The sequence below is a fragment of the Ursus maritimus genome, unplaced genomic scaffold, assembly GCF_017311325.1.
Source record: "Ursus maritimus isolate PB19 unplaced genomic scaffold, ASM1731132v1 scaffold_7, whole genome shotgun sequence".
NCBI lineage: Eukaryota > Metazoa > Chordata > Mammalia > Carnivora > Ursidae > Ursus > Ursus maritimus.
In genome coordinates this window covers 33,628,143-33,652,670 of record NW_024426885.1, presented here as the reverse complement: position 1 = coordinate 33,652,670, position 24,528 = coordinate 33,628,143, and the positions used below count along the sequence as shown (strand labels likewise).

At 35.2% G+C, this 24,528-nt stretch overlaps 1 protein-coding gene across 3 annotated transcripts in view; it reads left to right on the top strand.

The window, feature by feature from the left end:
• The window catches only part of EXOC6 (exocyst complex component 6), a 228,117-nt gene that overhangs the window by 18,612 nt on the left and 184,977 nt on the right, over positions 1 to 24,528 (top strand). For all 3 annotated transcript variants that reach the window (XM_040623792.1, XM_040623793.1, XM_008696251.2), the window contains exons 2-5: positions 15,481 to 15,652; positions 16,906 to 16,953; positions 17,043 to 17,133; positions 19,773 to 19,818. In XM_040623792.1, the coding sequence (XP_040479726.1) occupies positions 15,481 to 15,652; positions 16,906 to 16,953; positions 17,043 to 17,133; positions 19,773 to 19,818 (357 nt within the window). The remainder of the gene's footprint in view (positions 1 to 15,480; positions 15,653 to 16,905; positions 16,954 to 17,042; positions 17,134 to 19,772; positions 19,819 to 24,528) is intronic.

The following is a 24,528-nucleotide window of genomic DNA, read 5'->3' as shown; positions in this document are numbered from 1 at the left end:
TGTTCTTTTCCTCAGGAGTGTATTAAATTAAACTATCTTTAGACTCTTATTTATGGATTATCTTGTGATAATACTTCCCACATTTTTTATGTCATGGCACAAACAGAAAAATTGAGAGATGGTCATTGTGGTATGCCTGTAAACTTATTCAGTTGGGAAGATGTACTCTAGTGTATTTATTGGTCAGATGAGGGGGTTTGTAAACCCCTTACAATTTTAAGAAATGTATATGTATGTGTGGGTGTGTGCATGGATAAGTGTCTTAGGGATTTTTTTTTAGTTGTAGGTACCAAACCAAATTGAGTTAGCTTAAGGAAATATGAAAAAAAAAAATAGTGGAAGCTTACTGGGTCTCACAAAATTCTAAAGGCAATCATGCTTTTTAAAAGATTGAAATAAAGAGGTAGAAGATTGTGTTTCTTTTTCTGTCTTCATTTTCCTTTGAAGTGTAGCTTTCTCTGCTTCTCTCTGTACTTAGTGGAGGATGACCACCTACAGCTTCCATATGTCAATCTGGCACATGTGGCTGACTGTCTCTGAATTCCAGTTCAAAATTCCTGAACGAGTATATTTGATCGAACCAGTTTGGATAAGTTTGTACACCTCTGGGCAATGTACTATGAGTGGAAAAGACTGTATTGCTTTTCCAACTTTGTAGATGGTCAGCAGTTCTCAGAGAGAAAGTGTATATTACAGTTGTGTTTGTGAACTTTTCTGGGGAGAGGATCCATCTTTGATCAAAATCACAGAGGAGGATCTTGCCACTCCCAGGCCACTGTCCAAATAAAGATTAAATAAAATATAACTAAGAGTTATAATAGAGTTCCCACTACTTTGTACGTCCTTCATGTCAGTTAAACTGTTTGCCTTTTTCACAGTGCCATATCCTTTTCTGCCTGTGTTTACCCATGATTGATTCCCCTCTCCTTATTTCTCCAACTACTCAAATATTACCTATCATTGAATTCTCACCTTAGGTCTCATTTCCTCCATGAAATCTTTGCATCTTAGAACATAGTATTCTAGGTGGATATATATATATGTAATTTTTTTCTTGTGTCTGAGTTCTTATACCATGGATTTTTAAAATGCTATACAGTGTTATTTAGTTGTGTGTGAATGTATGTTTTAATATGTATGTCTTAAATACATGTCTTAAATACAGGCCTAATGAAATTGTCCCTGAGGCCTATGATTGTTATACATATCTGATTAGTTCTGACCATGTTACATAGCGTAATGTCTTGGGTACAGCAGACTCTCAATAAATACTTTATGAACCGAATAAATGAAAAACAAAAGCCTTTTGTTTTATAGAAAGCTTGAAAAATATAGAAGAATGGAGAGGTTTAAAAAAACAGTTGTTTCCTACTACTGAAGGAAAATCATAATTGACATTAATTCTAGTATATTCTTATATTTGAAATGACAAATATTATTTATTTGTTGAATATTGAACGAATCTATGCCATTCAACAAGTTAAATTTTGAGTATTAAGTATTTGTTAAATGAAGTTAAAATTGCCTTGTATAAATTTTCATCCTGTTTGATTATTTTCTTATTGTTGTCCCTTTAGTTCTTATTTTTGTCAAATTCTATAAGCAGTGATATTAACTCTAAAATAATTTCCTAAGATCTTTGTTCCCAAAGTAAAAGTAATCATGTAGATAATAATAGCTGATAAAAATCTATTAAACATTTACTGTGTGCCTCTCTTTTAAACACTTAAATGTATTATTTAATCTTCACAAGAAGCAAATGAGGTACCATTATTATATACCTATTCTGCAGATGAAGGAATTGAGGTAGAGATAGATTAGGTCATTGCCTTAGGCACATAGTAAGTGGTGCAGCTAGATGTGAACATAGACCCTTTGGCCTCTGAGCCTGTACTCTTAATCATTATGTTTTGCCTTCTAATTTAGACGATCAGATAATGAAAGCTACAGTGTAAAAACATTATTAAATTTTAACTAAAGAAACCAAAACATGGCAAGGTTTACATTAAGATTGGGAATGGTAAGGAATGTGACTAAGACTATACTCAGGGAGGGAATGTCCTGTATTTTAAACTTGTCCTTGGTCAGAGGAGGCTCAGATATTAAAATTAACTCACAATAAAGTGATGTAGGTTCCTTATTCTTCTGCAGCTCTCAGATACAGGACTCTGGTAACTTTAGTAAGGTCAGTCTCCAGTTTATTCTTTCCAGGAGTTGGGGGCTGCTTGATGCAGGAAAAATCCCTAACCTTTTATCTTCTCCATATTCTTTTTCCAATTCTAAATGATGAAAAAACCAAAACACCACCATCATTCCCTACCCTCCCTTTTCATTCCTATCTTTTCATTCATTCCTGTGGTAAAAAGCATGTAAGTCAAATTTGCTTTTAGGCCTGTCTTACAAGAAGGGCTGGTTCTTTTTAGTTTGGTAGATCAGGCCTAATAGAATCTGTGTGCAATGGTGTGTTTGTTATTTTGTTTTCTGTTTTTGTCATGTCTGAATGTGAAGGCAGACAACTGTTCTTTGTGTGGCTTGTGAGAGTGTGTGTATATATTGTTGATGTCTAGGTGTTGCCAACTTTATTATAAAGGAGCTTAATTTTCAGACTTCATTAATAGAGGCATTGCCATAGTAATAGCAAAGATACTCTAGACATGAGCAATGACACTATTACTGACATATTTAAGGTAAATAATTTCAGCAACAGAATGGTGATTTTTGTGCAGTGAGCTGCTTTTACCTTTTCTTGTGCAGTATTTTCCAACACTCCTTATGGGTCTGAGACTTGGATTGTATACCTGCCTCTGGCCTTTTTAAAGATTTATTTATTTATGAGAGAGAGAGAGAACACACGCTGGGGGAGGGACAGAGGGAAAGGGAAAGACAGAATTTTTAAGCAGACTTCCCGCTGGGCATGGAGCCCATCACACATATTGATTCCAGGACCTGGAAATCATGATCTAAGCTGAAACCAAGAGCTGAGCCACTCAGGCCACTCAACTGACTGAGCCACTGAGGCACTCCACTCTGGCCTTTTTAGTAGGAACATTGTGTTGAGCAAATCTTTAACTTCTCAGACCTTCATTTCCTTTGTCTGTGAGATAGAGATAAAACCAGTTGCCCTATTTCCCAAGGGTTCTTGGGATCAAATGCAATGATGTACTATGTAAAATTGCTCTGTGGATTGCAAAGTACTAATACAAAAGTAAAAGCTTATTTTTATTTATTTATTTTTGTTAATTACATTCTGCTTTTGAGTGGACACGGAATTGTTCTTCTCATCTTACTCTTGTCTCTGCAAAGCTGTGAAATGACCAACAGCAGTGGACTGTGGTCAGGATCAATAGTGGGGATTGAGATCAGCCTTATATCAGGGTAACCATGTTTGTTTTCCTCCATACTATTTGTGAATTATACTTATTTGTTAAAATATTTTGTCTTTTGAAAAACATTATAAAAATTAAATTGTTTATTAATATATATTTATTTTTAAAATGTATAGTTTTGAATGCTTTCTTCCGAAGTTCAAATTAAATACATCTATATGTGACTTTCATTTTTAATATATTGTGCAGTTTAGTAAAGTTCTTGTTTTTACTTCAGGATCTACTTATATGATGGTAGCTTTTCTAGGTCTTCCAAAAATTATGAGCCTGGAATTGTCAGAAAATGTTTATGGTGTTTATGGTTCTTTTCTACTTTTAACTGTTATATTAAAGTAATAGGTATCAGGATAAAGCAGCTTCAAAAAAGAGGAAACATTATTTGATTTTATAGTTTTTGTTAATTTGGTTGAGTATGAGATTCACACCATGTTTTGATGCAGTAGTAAAAGAAAATATTTGGATTTATACTTTTTGGTGAAGGGTGCCCTCTAGTGACCCTATTCTTTTTATTAAGATTTGCACTTCTTTACATTGTTTCGGCACTTGTGAATTGAACATAGAAACAGAAGACACCTTCAGTTCTCAAAGAATTTAGAAGATGAAATATACACTAAATAATTAGAGAATAAATTTTATGTGTTATACAAATAAATAAAAGATAAATTTTTAAAAAGATAGTGTTATATAAATTAATTAAAGGGGGAAATTTCAGGTAATGGGTAAGTTACTATCCAATGTGGTTATTGATGAAATTTTCCTAAAGGAACTGTCTGGAGCTGAATTTTGAAGGAATATTAAGATTGAAGCGTATTGGGGTACCTGGGTGGCTCAGTTGGTTAAGCATCTGCCTTCGGGCTCAGGTCATGATCCCAGGGTCCTGGGATAGAGCCCCACATCGGGCTCCCTGCACAGTGGGGAGCCTGCTTCTCCCTCTCCTCCTGGCTTATGTTCTCTTGCTATCTCTCTCTCTCTCTCTCTCTCAAATAAATAAATAAATAAATAAAATCTAAAAAAGAAAAAAAAGATTGAGGCATATCTCGTGGGGAAAGGGCATCCTGCAGTGGAAAAAGAAGTTATGGTCAGTACCAAAAAGGACTAGTGCCAAAAGGAAAAAAGAGATAGAAGGAAAAAAAAGAAATTATTTAGGAAAATATTTAAATTTAATTATCAAATTTACATATTTTATGCTGATGTCCAAATAATTTGTATTGTACTTGTAAACCTTTTTTCAGGGATTCAGGAAAGATTTGGCTGGGCATTTGTGACTTGGGGTTTTTCGTACAGTTGCAGTCAGATATTAGTTGCTACTGGGGCTGAAATTATCTGGACTACACAGCCAAGATGACTTACTCACATTGCTGGCAGTTGATATGGCTGTCGTTCTGTAGTGTTCACATATGTGGTCTCTCCAGCACTTTATTTATTTATTTATTTATTTATTTATTTATTTAATTTGTTAGAGAGAGAGAGGGAGAGAGTGCACACGCAGAGGGAGCAGCAGGCAGAGGGAGAAGCAGGCTCCCCACTGAGCCAGTTGCTGAGCCAAGAGCTGGATGCTGACCGATCCCAGGACCCTGGGATCCTGACTTGAGCTGAAGGTAGACACTTAACCAACTGAGCCACCCAGCCGTCCCTCCAGCATTTTAAGGATAGATTTCTTACATGTTGGGTGGCTTTCCCCAGAGTGGGTGTCTAAAGAAATCCTGGGACAAGCTGCATGGTTTTTTCTAGTTTCCGAAGTTGCATGTAATTACTTCTGTCATATTCCATTGGTCAAAGTACTCAGAAGCCTGCCCAGATTCAAAAGAAGTAGGGGATATAGATCCCACCTCTCAATGGAAAGTATGTTGAGGAATTTTGGACCTATGTTGTAAAACTACTTCATTTATTTTCCTACCTTTTTGAAGAATTATGCACAGTACAGATAAATTTTTAATGATATAGGGATCAGTAAACCTCTGTGTTAAAGTTAACTGTGCATATGTCTGTTTTCTGCACCTGATTTTCACTTTCTATTGCATATGGTTGGTACTTAATGAACATTGTTGGAAAGAATACTCCTTTGTCTTTATCCAGGTGTTACTGTTTTGGAGCTATTTCATTTCTTATTTACTCTTGGATTACAGAGTGTCAGGGAAAGTTATGGGAACATTGTTATTCATGTGTGATATATTTGATAAAATGGTTGGGAAAATGTTAGGAGTACTGGGTATGATAATTTTATATTGACTACTTTTTTCTTGCTATTTTATATTGCTAAGTAGAATTACATGTATTTTTTCCAATATCAAGTGATACTTTAAGCAAGCCTTTTGTGCATTTAAGGTAGGGAGATGGTATATTTGCTATTTGTTGCTTAAAAGAAAAAAAAGGGGGGCCCCTCTCCCAAATGATAACTCATTTGCTATCTTTGATTAATATTTTAGCTCTTTGTTTTTCACATGGGTGCTGCTGAAATTTTGGGCACCTTAAATCTAAAGGCTCCTGAAGGGAATTGCACAACCAATTTGTTGAATTTACCAAATTTACTGATGTACAAAAAATGTGTTTTTTAAAAAAAATATTTATTTATTTTAGAGAGAGAGGCGGAGGGATCGAGGGAGAGAGAGCACATGCTAGTGAGGGGAAGGACAGAGGGAAACAGAGAGACTCTCAGGCAGACTCCCTGCTGAGTGTAGAGCGTGATGCTGGGCTCAATCCCATGAGCCTGAGATCATGACCAGAGCTGAAATCAAGATTTGGATGCCCAACTGACTGAGCCACCCAGGTGCCCCCCAAAATCTGTTTTTAAATTTGGGGGGGAGCTCCTGGGTGGCTCAGTCGTTACGCATTTGCCTTCGGCTCAGGGTGTGATCCCAGGGTCCTGGGATCAAGCCCCACATCAGGCTCCCTGCTCTGCTGGGAGCTCCACTGGGAGCCTGCTTCTTCCTCTCCCACTCCCCCTGCTTGTGTTCCCTCTCTTGCTGGCTGTCTCTCTGTCAAATAAATAAAATCTTTAAAAAAATTTTTTTTGAGGGGGGCGCCTGGGTGGCTCAGTCGTTAAGCGTCTGCCTTCGGCTCAGGGCGTGATCCGGTGTTCTGGGATCGAGCCCTGCATTGGGCTCCTCCGCTGGAAGCCTGCTTCTTCCTCTCCCACTCCCCCTGCTTGTGTTCCCTCTCTCACTGGCTGTCTCTCTCTCTGTCAAATAAATAAATAAAATCTTAAAAAAAAAAAAAAACAAACGTTTTGAGTGTTTTAGCAAGCAATTTGTATTGTATAGGATGGTTTTATTAGGTTTTTTTTTTTTTAAAAGATTTTATTTATTTATTTGACAGAGAGATAGCCAGCGAGAGAGGGAACACAGCAAGGGAAGGAGGAAGCAAGCTTCGCAGGAGGCCGATGTGGACTCGATCCCGAGAATGCCAGAGATCACGCCTAGCCAGGCGTAGGCCTGCGCTACCCAGGTTGTTTATTAGGTTTTGAAATTTTCTTTCTTTTTTTTTTTTTTTTTTTTTAAGATTTTATTTATTTATTTGACAGAGAGTGAGACAGCCAGTGAGGGAGGGAACACAAGCAGGGGGAGTGGGAGAGGAAGAAGCAGGCTCGCAGAAGAACATGGAGCCTGATGTGGGGCTTGATCCCAGAACCCTGGGATCACGCCCTGAGCCAAAGGCAGACGCTTAACGACTGAGCCACCCAGGCACCTCACAGATTTTGAAATTTTCTGATTAGTTTTTCTATTATTATTTTTAACATTATCTTCATAGCATCATTTTTAGGAATATTTAATTTGTCAAAAGCTGATAATAGAGTGGTTAATTGTCTTATAAATTTACTTAATATTCAGAAAAAGGTATGTCAGTAAGCAAAATGCAAACGTTAGTAAGCAAAATGTTAGTAGCAAAATGTTAGTAAGCAAAATTTCAGTACTAATTAGATCAGTACCTAGAATCTGAAAAGCATTCAGTATAAATATGAAATTATTAAAGTATCATAAGCAGTCTCACTAATATGAAATACCAAATCTTAATTACTAATAATTAGAAATAGAAAATTAAGATTAGTATTTAGACATTAAGTTTGATATGACATTTGAAACACTGGTGAAAGGATAGTAAAAATGGTTATGGACTGGAAGAATAAAGAGTGTTTGAAAGGATGTAAAAGCAATTTTTTTATTACCGGAAATATAGAATTAAGGCTAATGTATCATTTTAAGAGCTAGCAGAAAATATGGTTAATGTTTGAAAAATTTAAAAACGACATTAAAAATCATCCAGTGGAGATTAGAAGTAGCTGATACTGTTTTACCAGAGATAAAACAGTGCACATTTCTTTTTTTTTTTTTTAAAGATTTTATTTATCAGAGAGAGAGAGAGAGAGATTGCATGCATGTGCGTGTGTGTACGCACACATGAGCAGGCCGGGAGGGTGGCAGGAAGGGGCAGAGGGAGAAGCAGTCTCCCCACTGAGCAAGGAGTCCAATACAGGACTCAATCCCAGGCACCTCATAGGTGGGATCATGACCCTAGCGAAGGCAGATGCTTAAGCAACTCAGCCACCCAGGTGTTTCAGACATTTCTTTTCTGATAAAAGTTTGTAGAAAGTATTGACACCAACAGTAAATGCGGTGTTAATGCCCAGGGATTCTTGAATAGTATTTTTGCCTTTAGCTTTACAGTATTTTGGAAATCCATTACCTTGCTATTCTTTAAACAGTTTCAAATGTCATATCAAACTTAATGTCTAAATACTAATCTTAATTTTGTATTTCTAATCATTAATAATTAAGATTTGGTATTTCGTAATTTTTCCTTAACAGCAGTTGGTTGACATTTAATAAAATTCACAGGAAAGTCTGCCAATGTTTAGTATTTTAACGGTAATGACTTTAGGTGAGTATCTTCACATTATTCTGTGTAGGCTTGGCTATGCTCTTTTGTAGTTATGCAATAGAATATCTGTTCTATTGGAGAATGAAGGATTCTGAGATCAAGAAAGGCCATTTTTATTCTGTCTAGAAAACTATAGTGCTTCAGTAAATACAGGAAGTTTAGGGAAATTGGATTGGGTATTTGAGATTTTATCAATTTTTTTAAAATGTAAACATTTTACTAGAAGTTAAAAAGTCATTTCTCAGCAAATAAATACAGGTATCCCCTGCTTTTTTAAAGTTTATGTTACATCAGTTCACTTTTACAAAAGACCTACATTAATACCTGTTTCCACTAACTGAAAGAAATCCAAAGAGGATTTTTGCTTTTGTGAAAAAAGAAAGTGAAAATTGCAGTCAGCAGCATGAGCAGCAGGAGTGGCACTGCCAAGCTCCTTCCTGGGGATCTACACTTAGCATCAAACAGCCATAGCTCTGAACTGTGTCTGTGAGCATCTGCGTTTTATCTTTGTTTTGTACATCTGTTAGCGAGATGTATTCTAAGATATATCAGAAAAACCTAAGAGAGGTTTTTTTTGGGGGGTCTGGGAACGCTCAAAAATATTTCTGTATAAATTAGTAATAATTGCTTCTTCAGTCTACACGATTTTGGTTTCATAGGAGCTCTCTACCTTCAGATAGTAGGAGAAACCTGTACATTTTATGCTCTTTACAGTTATTGTTCTGGAATTTTTTTTTTTTTACAGTGAAAGTATGGTGAAAGAAAAAGATACTGAAAATGGTATAACAATATTATGTGCCTTTTGGCAAAAAATATCCTAATGTGTTTCCATTAATAAAAGAGTCCTTTTTCACATAATATTTCGTGAATGTTATTTGTTTTCCATCAAAAAGATGTTCTCCTTAAAAAAACTGGAATGATTAATAAATCATTTATCTTCTTAATAGAATAGAGTATTTGTCCCAAAACTTGAAGTAGTCTGAGTTCCTCCATTAAGACATTTGATTTGATAACGTTAATTTTTAAAGAAGCAATTTTAACATTTTAATGTTCTTAGTTTTTCTTATATCTCTTTTATTACCACTAGGTGGAGCCCTGTACATACAATTCAAGAAGGCATTTCTGAAAGATGATTTACTTGTTTAAATGCTATAAGTCTGATACATCAGATGGTCAAATAATGTATGATAACTCATATTTCAACATTTTGCTTTGGAGTGGAAGATTAGGTATATTGAAGATAGGAAATGTGTACTAAGCAATGATTTTAAGACACATACATTGTTTTTATGCATTCCTACTTGCTAAAATTAAAATATATAAATTAAAATCTCTTAGTGTAGCATACTCTATCCTTATTTTCTGTTCGCATGAAGTTTTTAAGTCATCCCTTCTTTTAAATTTATTTTACATCTGCCTTTTGGCGTGATTAGCTTTACATTTTGGTAGAAGTAAGGCTTTATTGTGCTAAGCTTTTGGAAGGGAAGACTGAACTCTCTTACATTGAAGTTATTATATGTATAATTGACACTTGAACAATGTGGCGGTTAGGGGTCACTGACCCCCTGTGCAGTTGGAAATCTGCATATAACTTTTGACTCCCAAAGACTTAACTACTAAGAGCCTACTGTTGACCAGAAGCCTTATGATACCATAAATAGTCAATTAACACATATTTTGTATGTTATGTGTATTATATACTGTATTCTTGCAATCAAGTAAGCTACAGAAAAGAAAATGTTATTAAGAAAGTTTTAAGGAAGAGACAGTACTATACTCTATTGAAAAAAAATTGCGTGAAAGTGTACCCATGCAGTTCAAATCGTTGTCCAAGGTTCAACTGTATATGGAGCATTAATTTATAACCTTAGTGGATGTGGGATAGTGGAAAATTTACCAGCTTTCTGGTTTTGCCATATGTCTGTGTGTATTTGTTTATAGGATTTGATTAGGCTTGCCGGTAGACATTATAGCATTCTGAGGAACATTTTAAAAGCAGAAAGATTCATTAAAAATGTATATTGCTTGTACAGCATGTATTTGGTACATTAATAATTAGATGGATAAAACTGTTAACTGACTTAGGGTTCAAAGATTGAATAGTGCTGAATGGTATTTCCTTTCTTGTCCTACAGATCACAATTTCAAAGAATAAAAACTGTCACTCAAAGACAAGAAAAAATAGATTTTTTAGAGCCTTCGGCTGAGGTTAGACAAGTAAAGGGCCCTTAGTTTTCTCTACTTCGTATTTTGCTCCTCTATATTTTGTTGCATTTGTAATTTAATACTGCCTAACAATTAGCTATGCCCCAGTTCTCATCCTTTTTTTCTGTCCGTTGGATGATTTCACCTGATGGGTGCAACAGTGCACATCAGGGATTCCCTATCGAGTCATTCTCAATTGTTGATCTTCAAAGGTGATCTGGTTAGTTGCTATGCCCATAACTTCTCTGCATTCCTTGCTGCTTATCACCATTTCTGATTGGAGAGTTTATGTGACATAACGGTTAAGAGCGCTGGCTTTGGAATCGGGTAGACTTGGGGTTAAATCTTGGCCCTACTACTGTGTGACTTTGGACTTAAAGTCTTCATCTTCCCAAACTACATTTGTACTTTGGGATGCTAATAGAGTCTACCCTGTAAAGCTGTAGTGAATATTAATGAGATAATGCATGCAAAGTACTTAATATAAGTACTTGGTGTGTTACTGTGTTTTTTTTATCTTCACCACATTAAGCCAGAAGCAGCAGATATGACATCTATTTAGTCAGTTCAGTGACTGTGAGGAATTGTTGACAGGGAGTGCACATCTTCTCTGCTTTCCATATCCTCCCTCCACTGTCTTTCCAAGGTATCTCTAATTAAACGTAGGTCCCTTCAGAGGAAAGATGGATAATTCCTACTATGTATATGGTGCAGGAAATACTTGGGAGAGGAATTGCTTTTGCTTTTTTCCCTTTTCCAATGTTCCTATGCATATCCACTCTTTCTCCTTTCCTGTTTGTCTCTATTCTCTCACCTATTTATTGTTGGCTTTATTCGCAAATTTTCGGACTAGTTATTTCTAATATTTTCACCAGAGTGGATAGAGGGTGAAATCAACTACATGTATTCATTCCACTTTGAGTGCTTGTGTCTGGCTCTTAGATTTGTGCTGCATCTATTAAGTTGAGAAAGTCAGAACTAGGAACTTCCTAGGGTCCTTTTCAGGGCCAAATTCTATCTTGTGATGAATTTTGGATTCTGGCACTTGCTTGAGCCTTCAGTACATTTTAAAAAATGCAATTTATTTTTGTGGTTTAGAATGTTTCCTCATCTCCACTTCTTTTATTTCTGTGTACTCTGCTCAGAATGATCTCATTGATATGGATTATGGGTGACACGCAGGTTATATCAGCTTGGGCTGCAGCTTGTATTTATGTCTGTAGCAGCAAGTGGTTATCAGGAGTCAGGAGAGACTAAGACTTTGTAGTAAAAGATGGATCATTCACAGGACTGATTCCTTAATGGTATTTTTATTGGGGCTTACAGTTCTATTTTAACAGCAGAAGGCATGGGATATAAATAGTTCACCCATTTCATGCTTTGGTTTTCTATTAATGGGGGGTGAGTATTGCATATGTTCTGATACTGCTTTTCTCCATACTCATAACCTCAGTAGAAAAAGAGGCATTCACCTGGGATGCTATACTAGATGCACTGGCAGTGTCTTGAATTATTATAAATTAGAAGTAGTTTTGTTTTTAAAAATCTGGAGAATAAATTAGAAAGACACACCAAAAGATGGACTATAACTTTCTAGAATAAAATAGACTTCTGGAAAATAACTATTGTTTTTCTTCTTTTTGTTTATTATTAATATTTTTTAAAGAGATAACAGTATTACTTTTGCACTAACAGAGGCAAACCCTCTTTGGAGGGACATTGTAGTGGGGCAGTCCTGAAATATCTCTTAGATTTTTGCTACAATGCTACAGCTGTAACAGAAAAAAGAGAGTACAATTCTTTGGGTATGTTCTGTTTACTACCTGGTTTTTTAAGAGCCAGATAAATTACAAACTTGTACTAAAATAGGTTAAAAAAATTTAGAAATGTGTGTATATATATTACTTCAATATGTGTTCATAGTTATGGTAACATTCTAGGCAGGATGATGGTGGCTTAGTCCAGGGTGGCACCAGTAGAGGTTGTAAAATGTGGTTGGATTTGCTGGATTATTTTGGTGGGGAGAGCGAGAGGAAGAACTGTCGGGTGATTTCAAGGTTTTTTGCCAGAGCAACTAGAAGAATGGAGTTTACTGAGATGAAGGAAGACTGAGAGGAGCAGGTTTGAGGAAGAAGGTAGGAAATCATTTTGGACATATTTGAAATGCTTATCAGATACCCAGTTGGAGAAATATATGAGTTTGAAGTTCAGGGGAGAGGTTGGGGCTAGAAACATAAATTTGGGAGGTGTCAGTGTTCTTATGGAATATAAAACTCCAAATCTGGATGAGACTGAGAGAGTAGCATAGGTAGAAAAGAGAAGATGTCCAGAATCAGAGCCTAGTTCCAGCTCAGCTCTTAAAGGCCCAAATTTTTAATAATTGCTACCCAATATTGCTATCTCTAGTATTATAATATGTACTCATTAAAAATCTATAACATGGAGGGGCGCCTGGGTGGCACAGCAGTTAAGCGTCTGCCTTCGGCTCAGGGTGTGATCCCCGCGTTATGGGATCGAGCCCCACATCAGGCTCTTCCGCTATGAGCCTGCTTCTTCCTCTCCCACTCCCCTTGCTTGTGTTCCCTCTCTCGCTGGCTGTCTCTATCTCTGTCAAATAAATAAATAAAATCTTTTAAAAAAAAATCTATAACATGGAGGCTACACTCAAGAAGCTTATGATTGATATGAAGAAACAAAATATAGGATGTATATTTGAAAGGTTTAAATTACAGTACAAAATATAATGTATGTACATGTCACAATGAGTGGAAAGGAGTGTAAATTTACCTATTCTGCTTATGAAGAGGTTACTTGGCATGGAAATCATTGACAAAGTTCTATTGGAGGAAATGGGAATTGAACTAAATCTCAAACAATAGGCAGCAGATTGGGGGGGGGGCACATTTTTGGGAGGTCCCCAAGACTACCCTCAAGTTCAGTAATTTACTAGGAGTACTCATAGAATTTAGAAAGCTGTTATATTCACAGTTGCTGTTTGTTACAGCAAAAGAATACGGATTAAAATTAACATCAGGAAAAGTCATATAAGGCAGGGCCTAGGAGAGTTCAAAGCAGAGTCTTCCAGTAGTCCTTTCCCAGTGGTCATGTAGACAGCACTTCTCTCAGCAATGATGTGTGCCAGTAATCATGGAGCATTGCCAACCACCTAAGCCATTGTGTCCAGGATTTTTCCTGGGGGTTGGTCACATAGACATGGGTGACTGCCGTGAGTTGCTTACCCTTAGTCTGTAGACTGTCTGGAGCTGATACAATGTGGCCGAAGGCCCCCATCCACTCTAAATCACATTGTAAACCACTTTGCTAGCCTTGATTATTTGGCATTGCCCACAGCCCCCAAGTAAAGACAACTATCAGGTAGGACATTCTGAAGGCTTACCTCCCAGGAGCTGGGGGCAAGGGCCAAACCTTTCCTTGGGCAAAGTTAATCCTTTTCTGAATGGTGGTTGGCAGGGAGGTGATGCCCTTTATGTGGAGATAGCATGAGCTGAGATACAGTAGGAATATGTACACCATATTTAGAGAACATTGTGGTGACTGTAGTATGGCCTTGTGTTTGAGAATATGAACTCTGGAGCCAGATTGCCAGGATTCATACTCATCTGTCCCTTGCTAGTGTGGAATTTACAGCAGTTACATAATCTGTAACTTGTAAAGCAAGGGTAATAATAATACTTTCTTTATACAAGTTTGTTGTAAGATTAAAAAATTAATATATAAAGCACTTAGAATATGTCCTGACACAGTAAGTACCGTAGAAATCAGGAGTTTGTTCATCATTCTTTAATCATTCACTCAGTGATTCTTTTTTGAACACTAGTATGCTAAAGACTCATGTCCTGAGCCTCAGACCTTTATTTCCTGATATCCAGACAGTTTCCAGATATCTAGAGGGTTTGTGGTTCACTTAATAATAAGTTCAAAAAGAAATTATTTTTCATACAAATGATTTCTACTAGTGACAGTACTATCAATCCAGTTTTATTTTAAGGTTATCAGCCCATGCGGGAGCCTGGGTAACACAGTCAGTTAAGCGTCCAACTCTTAGTTTCAGCTCAGGTCATGATCTTGTGGTCCTGAGATTGAGCCTTGCATCAGGCTCTGTGCTCAGCATGGAGACTGCTTGAGATTCTCTCTCTCCCTTTCCCTCCCCCTCTCCCTTTTGTGCTTTCTCCCTCTCTGAAATAAATAAGTCTTTTTTTAAAAAAAAAAAAGATGACGAGCTGTTGCTATGAAGTTAAAACTTGTATTCAGTTGGCAATCAAAGAACTTAATATGTAGAGAATTGTTGATCCATGGTTATATTATTAAGTGGGATTCATTGTGATGCCTCTGCATTTATTCTGTTGCCTCAGCTGTTACTTGAAGATAGCTTGCTATGTAAATTGGCCTGTGGTATCAGTGATGGAAATGATACCTTTCTAAAGAAAGGATTTATCGTAATATGCTGCTGCTTGAGGGCTCAAACTTGTAGAATTGCACTCCCTTCTGCTGTGCCATCGTTTTTTTGTTTCGTTTTGTTTTTTTGTTTTTTGGGTTTTTTGGATATATCAGTCCTGATGGCATTTTTTCCCCTTCCCTTTGGACCATGGTAAGCTTCAGAGTGGTGACTTTGGGAGCAGGGTAATTTAGAGTGAAGAGACCTTTGTGCTGGAGAAGTAATTTGCATGTAAGAGATAGGAAGGTGTTTTTTAGGTGTGTTACAGGCTTGCTTACTTTAAACAATTTAACTTATATTCTGAAATAACTGTAATTTAATGTTGGTACTATATCATACTATGATGAATGGCTTTAATTGTATATTTAAAAGTCATATTCACAGGCTTAAATCTGGATATCAGAATTAAGTAATTCTTGAAATGTATGAATGTCTCCTTAATATACTGATTACAAAGCAAAAAAAAATTATTAGCTATTGCAAAGAATGGGCTTAATAAAGGATAAATTTTGGTGAACTGGGAAGTTAATGTTAGTTTTCTTTTTTGTGTACATTCAGGTCTGTGTATGATGACCAACCAAATGCACACAAGAAGTTCATGGAAAAGTTAGATGCTTGTATCCGTAATCATGACAAGGAAATTGAAAAGATGTGTAATTTTCATCATCAGGGTTTTGTAGATGCTATTACAGAGCTCCTTAAAGTAAGAACTGATGCAGAAAAACTGAAGGTAAGAAATATTTTAAAATTCTCTTTATTTTTAATGCTCTCATTAAATTTGTGAAGTATTAGTTTGTAGTGCCTATGTACAAATCATTATTAAATGTACTATTTTCAAGAAGGGAATTAGTGTGTATATTTGGAAATGCTCTTTATGCTCTATTAACATAGTTGTCATGCTAATGACAGGCGTAATCTCTTTTTTGTAAAGCAAGTAATGCATTGACTTAACAGGATTTCTTTCCATGCAGGGAAATGAACTAAAAAAATTCATACAAAGGAAGGCCTCATTTGCAGTTTTAGAATTTTAAAAATGGCAATTAGTATCATAGTAAAAAGCTATCCTCTAAAAATTAAAAAAAAATGAGTGTGTTCTCAAAAATTTAATATTGAAACTTTTTTTTAGTTTAGTAGAGCATAATTTTCTTAAAGAAAATTGGTCTGTATTTTCTGCCACACAGCAAAAAACATTTATTAAATGAGACCTGAATTTGTTCAGTCAGAATAAAAAGTATTTAGTTGTAAGAATTTGCCTATTTATCTTTCTTTACATTTGGAGAATTTAGCAGATAAAATGACCCCGGTTCACTAAAGGTTATGATCAGAAAACTATTACATAAAGGATATTCAGATAACAAGAGACCAAATACAGCATCAATGAGGTCACTGAGCATCTTTGTTCAGAAATTAATGAGATTTTTAATAAACTAGAATGTGCTTCCTTACTATGATGACCTAATGAGTCACTTAATATGTGGGAAAATTTGAGGTTGAGCTTTGTCTGCACCTGCAGCATTAAAATGTTGCTGTGGATTGAAATTTCCGTGTTTGATGTTAATCAACCACCCAGTGTTTGCATTCAGCAAAGTATGAATGTTTAATTACCATAAAATGCAATCACCATTTCATACAGACAATGAATGGCACATAGACCTCATTGAAGTTATCAAAAAGGGGACCAGTGGTCAATTGGGTCAGTGATTTGAATTGTTTGACAGACTTAGAGAAGCAAGTAAAGTTCAAAAATCTAGATTAAATTTGAGAAGTTTGCCACAGAATCTGTTAAAAAGAACTGTCATAAGTAATTGAAGTTAACAAAAGCCCTTTTCAATCAAAAGTTCAAGTTCAAGCTGTAGAGTTAATTTGAATTTGCATTTCTTTGTTCTAAGTTTCTCATGAAGCATGATCTGATTACAAGGGTGAGCAGTTATATCAGGGCAGTTTTATGCATATTTGTCTAACTAAGGTGAATTTATTTTTAAGGTGCAAGTTACTGATACCAACCGAAGATTTCAAGATGCTGGAAAGGAGGTTAGAATATGATACATTTCTTGCATACTCAATATGTGGATGCAATTTAACTGTTTGCTTAAAAATATGAGCATTTCTTCTTTTCTAAGGTGATAGTCCAAACAGAAGATATTATTCGATGTAGAATTCAGCAGAGGAACATTACAACAGTAGTAGAAAAATTGCAGTTATGCCTTCCAGGTGAGTTAAACTTGTCTATAATGTAATGCTTGGCTTGGTAAAATTATAATTTAATGATAGCATATGGTCTTTATTCATTATGGGAATTACAGATTTTTTGGTGATTGCCCCCAAAAGCTCATGGTTATCTTTCTTATCTATTTTAGTCCTTGAATTTTCATGGTTTTCTTATCTTATAAAGTTTTGTTTGATAATCTGTCACATCAGATTCCTAGAACAACCTGTACCTCTCCCATTTCCTTCCTGCCTAGTTTGTCCTTTGTCCCTCACCCCCCTCCCACTGCTTTTTTGTTTTTCCTCAGAATACTTTCCCATGGAGGAGAGTATCTTTTGATTACATGTCCTTGCCTTTTCCTAATTCGCCTAATTTTTTACCTCTGATTTTCCACTATTTTCTGTTTGTCACTTAAGCAAGTTGGTTTGCTTTGCTCACAGTCTCGTTTTGCTGATAAAGTAAAAAAACATTCAGAAGTGCTAGGTCTTTTCCCTTCTTTGGTTTTGCCTTTACTCTTATATTTTGGAAAGACTGACTTTTTAGGTTTCTGAGTTTTTGATCTCTCTGTTATGGCTCAGATATTACTGGGACATCAAATAAATTCTGAAGAAACTCACCAGTATTTTCCTTCCCCTGATGTATCCTGTTCATACAAAAGGAAGACAATGTGTATGTCATCTTTTTCTCATATAGTGAGCTGAATCCATCTTACTATCCCGTTTTTTAAACTTATTTTTTTTTAGGAAGGAACCTGAACCTCCATGTCCAGGGGAATAGAATGAGATGCTTTGTATAATATTTATATAATGTAAATTTAGCTTAGAACACAAATTGTATGTTAAAACTGTCAGCAGATTTTATTAACTAAAAAACATTGTTTTTTGACCTTGTGAGAATAACTTTTCTTTTTTTTTTAGAATCATTGAAATTCTATTCATTTTAATCTCTGGACCATGGATATTTGCACATTAACTTTGAGTAAATAAAATTCTGCTTATTATGTTCAGTTTCAGGGTTGAGAAACCTACTTCCTTATAGTAATGTTTAATAATACCTCTTTGCCACCATTAGATACACTGAAGTAGCCATGAAGACAGTCTTTAAATTTGATTGCTTTGTCCCTGAATGGTAATAAGCCTAAAAAATTGGGTACTGGTGGAATGAGAAAGAGCTGAATTCGGCTTATGCCCCTGGAGGGCTTTTTGGAATAGAGAAATAAAGGGAAGTAGAGGTAGACTTTTGTTACTGCTACTGTCTTTGCTGGACAGACAATCTGAATTCATGTAAACATTGTGTTCTTAATAGCCACATTGAGAACTGCCTCCTTTCCTCCATCTAGCCTTCTATCTAATTATCCACTCGTAAATACTTTTTTGTGTCAGCATTATGGTAGATATTGGAAATATAAAGTTGAAAATGATATAGTCTAAGCTCTGAAGTATCTTACAATCTAATGTGAATAAAGATAAGTGAGCTTAATTATTGTATAATTGCCTAATGCCTCCTTGGTTTAGGAGGGGTATGAGAGGATATAAGAAGTCATAGGTAAACAATGTATTTTCCTGGTACATTAGTTTTACTTGATTATTTTTGAGGAGAGCATTATTTTTATATGAAAATAAGATATGAAAGTTACATAAATTGTTGAGATAAAACAGGAGACTTCAAAGAAAGTTTATACTTAAGCAGCAGTTTTAGGCGTTTTCCCAGGTGATGTGTTTAATGTTTTGGTTGGAAAATGTGAGAAATACTGCCTTACAATATAGGCGCTGTGATAGAGATAAACATAAGGATCACAGGGCTAGGGTGGTTCACTATTGCCACCATTGTAGCTTTATGGTTTTCAGACAAGTGAACTAAATATCTTCTGTAACCTTGAGGACCCCTGGGAAGTAGCCAAAATAGAAAATCTGGAAAAAAGTGTCTGTCTCTCTGGTCTGAAAATGTAAGCTGGCTTGATGAGCCAATGATAGTTTACTCACTTTATACCTTGAAATTCTACTAAGGATAAATGGTGATCTGGTAGTTGCATTAAAACATTTTTGGTGGCAGTGTGTTTTCTTGCTGAAGCTTATAACAATTTTATTGAATAATTGCATTTCTGAGTCTATAATAGAAATGTTAAAACAAAGTTGCTTTGTTATGTTTATGATTTTATTATAATTTAATCTCTAAACTTTTGAGGGTTTTTTTTTTGTCAGTTTAGTGTAAAATTTTATGTTTGGTATATTTTTGGTATATGTATTTTATTTGATATATTGAATTAAAATTAATCAATCTCACTTGCTCAACTTTGTCTCTTGAATAAAGTCCAAACTTCCAGTTACACTACAGGGAAGTGATACTATTAAGTTTCTGAATATGATCATTGTTAGTAGGTTAATGTTTCAATTATAGGTATCAGCATATGAAAGTGTTCCAAATTCCAGATAATGTGTTCACATATATAATGTGATGTTCACCATATGAGGACATTAAAATGTTTTTACTTACTTGATGTGTAAAATTTTATTTGAAGATATAAGCCTGAATTAAAATATAGAGAAAATTAATGAATTATAATAGGTTCTTCCCTGCTTTAATTTTTTCATCTGAATTTTTCTCTCATTTTGAAAGCTAAAATAAGTTATATTTTTTAATGCAGTGCTGGAAATGTACAGTAAGCTAAAAGAACAGATGAGTGCAAAAAGGTGAGTTGGTTTCTTTACTGTTTTTAATAAGAATCTTTTACTTTTCTGTTAAAGAAAGCATGGATAAAGTTACTATAAATTATAGTGAGTCATGTGAAGTTTTGCTTTCTACCTTTATTCTTTTTCATGCAATTTGCCCATCAGAATCATCTAATAAAGCAATTCTTAGCCATTTATTTGTTGATCCTTGTCCTTTATAAGTAAAATCAAAGATTGATGATATTGTTGAAGGACAAATAGACAACTGAACAGGAATGAAAAAATACTGATGAGCTTCCATGTGAACATTGCATATAATCAGAGGCTAAGTGTTTATAGTGGGAACACACAGTGAAAGCAGTGTGGGTAGTGATATTTTGACAGACTGGGCTACTGTAGATCGTGTTCTGTTTTTTAACACAAATGAACACATGACAAATGAAGAATCATTTGAAGAAGTTTATTGATTATCATTAGTGTAATAATTTTTAAAATGTCTTAAAGATGAACAGTTTTAAAGTAACAGAAAAATCAGAATAAATGAGAATATTCTACATTTGCAATAGAGAAATAATGATTTCCTCTTAGTTTATTAATAATTGCTTAATTATCACAGTACATTATGTACAAATCTATACTCAGATATCTGTGTATGTCCTGCTTTCTAATGCTAAACACTGAATTTTATTGACCTTTACCAATTCATACTAATTAGTAGTTATTTTTTCCTTCTTAATACACGAACCATAAACTATCCTGAAAGTCTTCTATTTGTGTGTATGTGTGTGCATGTGTGTATATATATATGTATATATATATTCATATATATGTATATTGTCTTTTTCTATCAAAGTTGTACATCCTTATATTTTAAAGATCTAGATAATATAGTTCTATATGTTTGTTGAAGACACAGGCAGCATCGTCCCTACTTGCCATTCACCATTCCTTCTTGCTAGGGGCAAAAAAACTTTCAAATCTTTTAAGGCATTATTTTGGTATTTACATTTATGTCTTTGAATAACTTTTAATGTTTCTTCACTATTTTTCAGGTTGGAGCATTATATATTTTTCAATAACATGATCTAATATTTATATTAAGATTTCCCCATTTATCCCCCTGATGTCTTATATCTTCATTTCCTCCCTGAAATGTTGGTTGATATGTACTTTTTTGTCCCTTTAATCTAGAACAGTCTTCCTGTTTTTCTTTGTTTTTTATGAGAGTGTCCAGGTCAGTTGTCTTGTCGACCAGGACATTTTGGATTTATTTAATTATTTTCTCATGATTAGAAGAATCAGATGAACTGTTTTGGGTATGAGTATGACATAAGTGATATTGTGTACCACTCACTGTATGAAATCAGGAGGCACATACTGTTAGATTGTCTCTAGGTTATGCTAAATTTGATTATTTGGTTAAGACGATGTCTACAGATCACTTGAAAAAGTATCTTTTTCTCTTTGCAATTACTAAGTAATCTGTGGGGTGATATTTTGAGTCCTATTTCCTTAACAACCTTCCACTCATTGGTTTTAGGATTCTTGCTTTAGATTTTAATATTTTTTTGTTTTTAAGTAATCTCCATACCCAATGTGGGGCTCAATCTCACAACCCCAAGATCAAGAGTCACATGCTCCTCTGACTGAGCCAGCCAGGTGCCCCTCTTGCTTTAATCATTTATTATATTGGGGTTACAAAATGGTGATTTTTATAATTCTCTCATTCCTTTGACATTTATTAGCTGTCTTTCTTAATATAAAGAAGAGCTTTTCTTTTTTTTTAAAGCTCTTTCTTTTTATTTCCCTTTTCTTTTTATCTTCTTTTTCTGATTATCACTATAGACTCATGGATTTTTTTTTAAATAAGTGTGTTATAATCTTTTGTTTTCATTATTCTTTTTGATGCTCAAATTGTACCACATTTGGCTAGGGGAACCCCTCAAGCCAATTTCTGTGTCTTCATTTGTCTTTGAGTACTTTCTTGGTTATCACACAATAATATGTTCCAGGCTCACATGTACTTTTCTTGCCCTAGACCTATAAATAGCCATTTTCCAAGGTACCCTAGTTCCTTTTAGTAATGGTATTTAGAAACAAGCAAGCAAGATCTGCTTGCTGTGTGGGCTTATTAATAACCCCTGCCCCAGACACACACCTCTCTCATACCCTCTAGCCTTCCAGGGTTGCAGTTGAGAAGTTTGAAGCCATTCTAATTTCTCATCTTTAGTTTGTGACCTACCTTTTTTTCTCTTTTAGAACCTTCTCCTGTGGTCTGTAGTTTCCTGATGATGTGCTTTGATATGGGCCTGTTTACTTCCATTGTGCTGGGTACTTGGTGAACCTGTCTGGAATTTAATCTGGAAACTGTTTTTTTTTTTTTTTTAAAGATTTTATTTATTTATTAACAGAGAGAGAGAGACAGCCAGCAAAAGAGGGAACACAGGCAGGGGGAATGGGAGAGGAAGAAGCAGGCTCCCAGTAGAGGAGCCTGATGTGGGGCTCGATCCCAGGACTCTGGGATCACGCCCTGAGCCGAAGGCAGACGCTTAATGACTGAGCCACCCAGGGACCCCTGGAAACTGTTTTTTGATCTGATAATGTGTTTAAGATCTAAGAAGTTTTCTTGAATTATTTATTTCTTTCTGTTTCTTGATTCTAGGACAGATAGTGATGTTTAATCTTCTAGATTGGTCCTCTGATTTTCTTTTCTCTTCTTTAACATTTTTTAATTTTTTTGACTCCTTGCTCTGCTTCTAGGATATTTCTTCATTTTTATCTTCCAAAAATGTTGATTTTATTTCATTTCTGGTCTCTGATTTTTAATTTCTAAAAACTTTTTTGATCTCCAAATATTTCTTTTCCTTTATTTTCTTCTTTTTAGGGTATGCTAACAGTATTTTGTCTTTACTTCTGTGAGATTTTAGACATATCTATTTATATATCTCCTTGCATATAGTTTGTTTCCACTAAGTCCCCTCCCCCCAGGTTTTTTATTTTTTATTTTATTTTTATCTCTGACTTTGTTGGTAGAGGTGTTTCTCAGATGTCAGATAATTCCTTGGTTGACCACTCATATTTTAGTGTAGTGGACATAAGATGCATCATTGGAAGCTCTGGGTATGTGGGTGGGCCTTGTTGATTGTGAATTTCACTGTGAGGTTATCTAGCTGGGCTGTTTAGTTGGTGAGCCTTTGGTCTTAATATCTGGAGTTATTTCTCCTGCGGGTGCTCAGATTCCCTGGAGGAGACTTTTCCAGTCTACTATCTGGAGGGTAAAGATCTGAATGCCAGCATTGTGGGAGCTGAGTTGAGGAAGAGAGCGTTTAGTATATTTATGCTCTACTAATCCTCTTGTTTTCAGATCAGTACTATTACCTTCAACCTTGGGTGGTCTCCCTACCTATTCAGAGATGATCTGTTTTAGTCTCTTCAGTATTTTGCCAAAATGGGGACTGATTGTTGCTCACATGACTGGAGTAGTTTGCTGCTTAAGCAGATTTACAACCAATATTCCTTACTTTAGCCTTCCTTTCACTCCTACTTCCATAAGTAGTGGGATTCCTATCAATTCTTGACATTTTCAGAGATTCTAGAGAATAGATAAGTTTATTCTTGGTTTCTCAACTCTTGCCTTAGAATCCAGTTTTCTCAGATCTGAATTTTTTTTTTTTTTACCACATATCCGTCAGCTTTCAACATTCTAAAAGTTTACTTTCCTCTTCTCCTTTTCTCTTCATCTGTGTAGGCTTATGCTTTTAAAGAAAAATCTCATGTTGTTTTATTGGAGTTTCAAGGAGTCAAGGTTAAAAAGCATGTATCTAGGCTGCCATGACACTAAATATTTAGGACCCCACTTCTGGTGCTGTGCCATATTTTTGTTAAGATAAATATCCGTATGGGGTAGTAAAATAAAGGGCATGGGCAAATGTTATTCCTGGTGATCATTAGACGTTGCAAATTAGCAACCTACAAAATCAAATGGCCCACAGGTATATTTGGTTTGATTTGACAAAAAAACGTTTTTTGTGAGTTAATATCACTTCACATTTGTTAAAATATCTGGATTTATATTCTGATGAATCCCAAATCTGAATCTTGAATCTCAAGCTTGGTTTTGACATCTCTGATTCTTGTTGAATCTTTTCACGTGGATATTCCATTACTATCTGAAGTTCAGCATGTCTGAAACAGGCTTAAAATCTTTGCTTAGTTCAGGGATTGGCTCCTTTTCTGTCAAATGTGTTGTAAAATATTTACTCTGTGGTGCAGTTTTTTATTTTTTAAGTTATTTGCTTAGCAATTTTTTAGACCCAAATACACAAATCATAAGTCTGTAGCTCCATGAAGTTTTAAAAAGTGAGTACACCTTTATAACCACCAAGATCAAGATTTGAACATTATTTCTATCCCAAACGCTTTTCTCATACTGTCTTCTGGTCTTACCACCCAAACAAGATACAGAACATTTCCATCACCCTTTATGCCCCTTCCCAATCGATTCTTCCTTCCCTCCACAGATAACCACATTCTGATTTCTATCACATGTTCTCAGAATTGATATAAATGGAATCATAGAATATATTTTTTCTTGTCTAGTATCTTTCACTCCAAATGTTTTGAGATTCATCTGTTATTGCAAATACCAATTGTTTGTTTCTTTTCATTTCTAGTAGTATTTAGTTCTAAGAAGTTTTAATCTGTTTACCAGTTGGTGGGTATTTGGGTTAT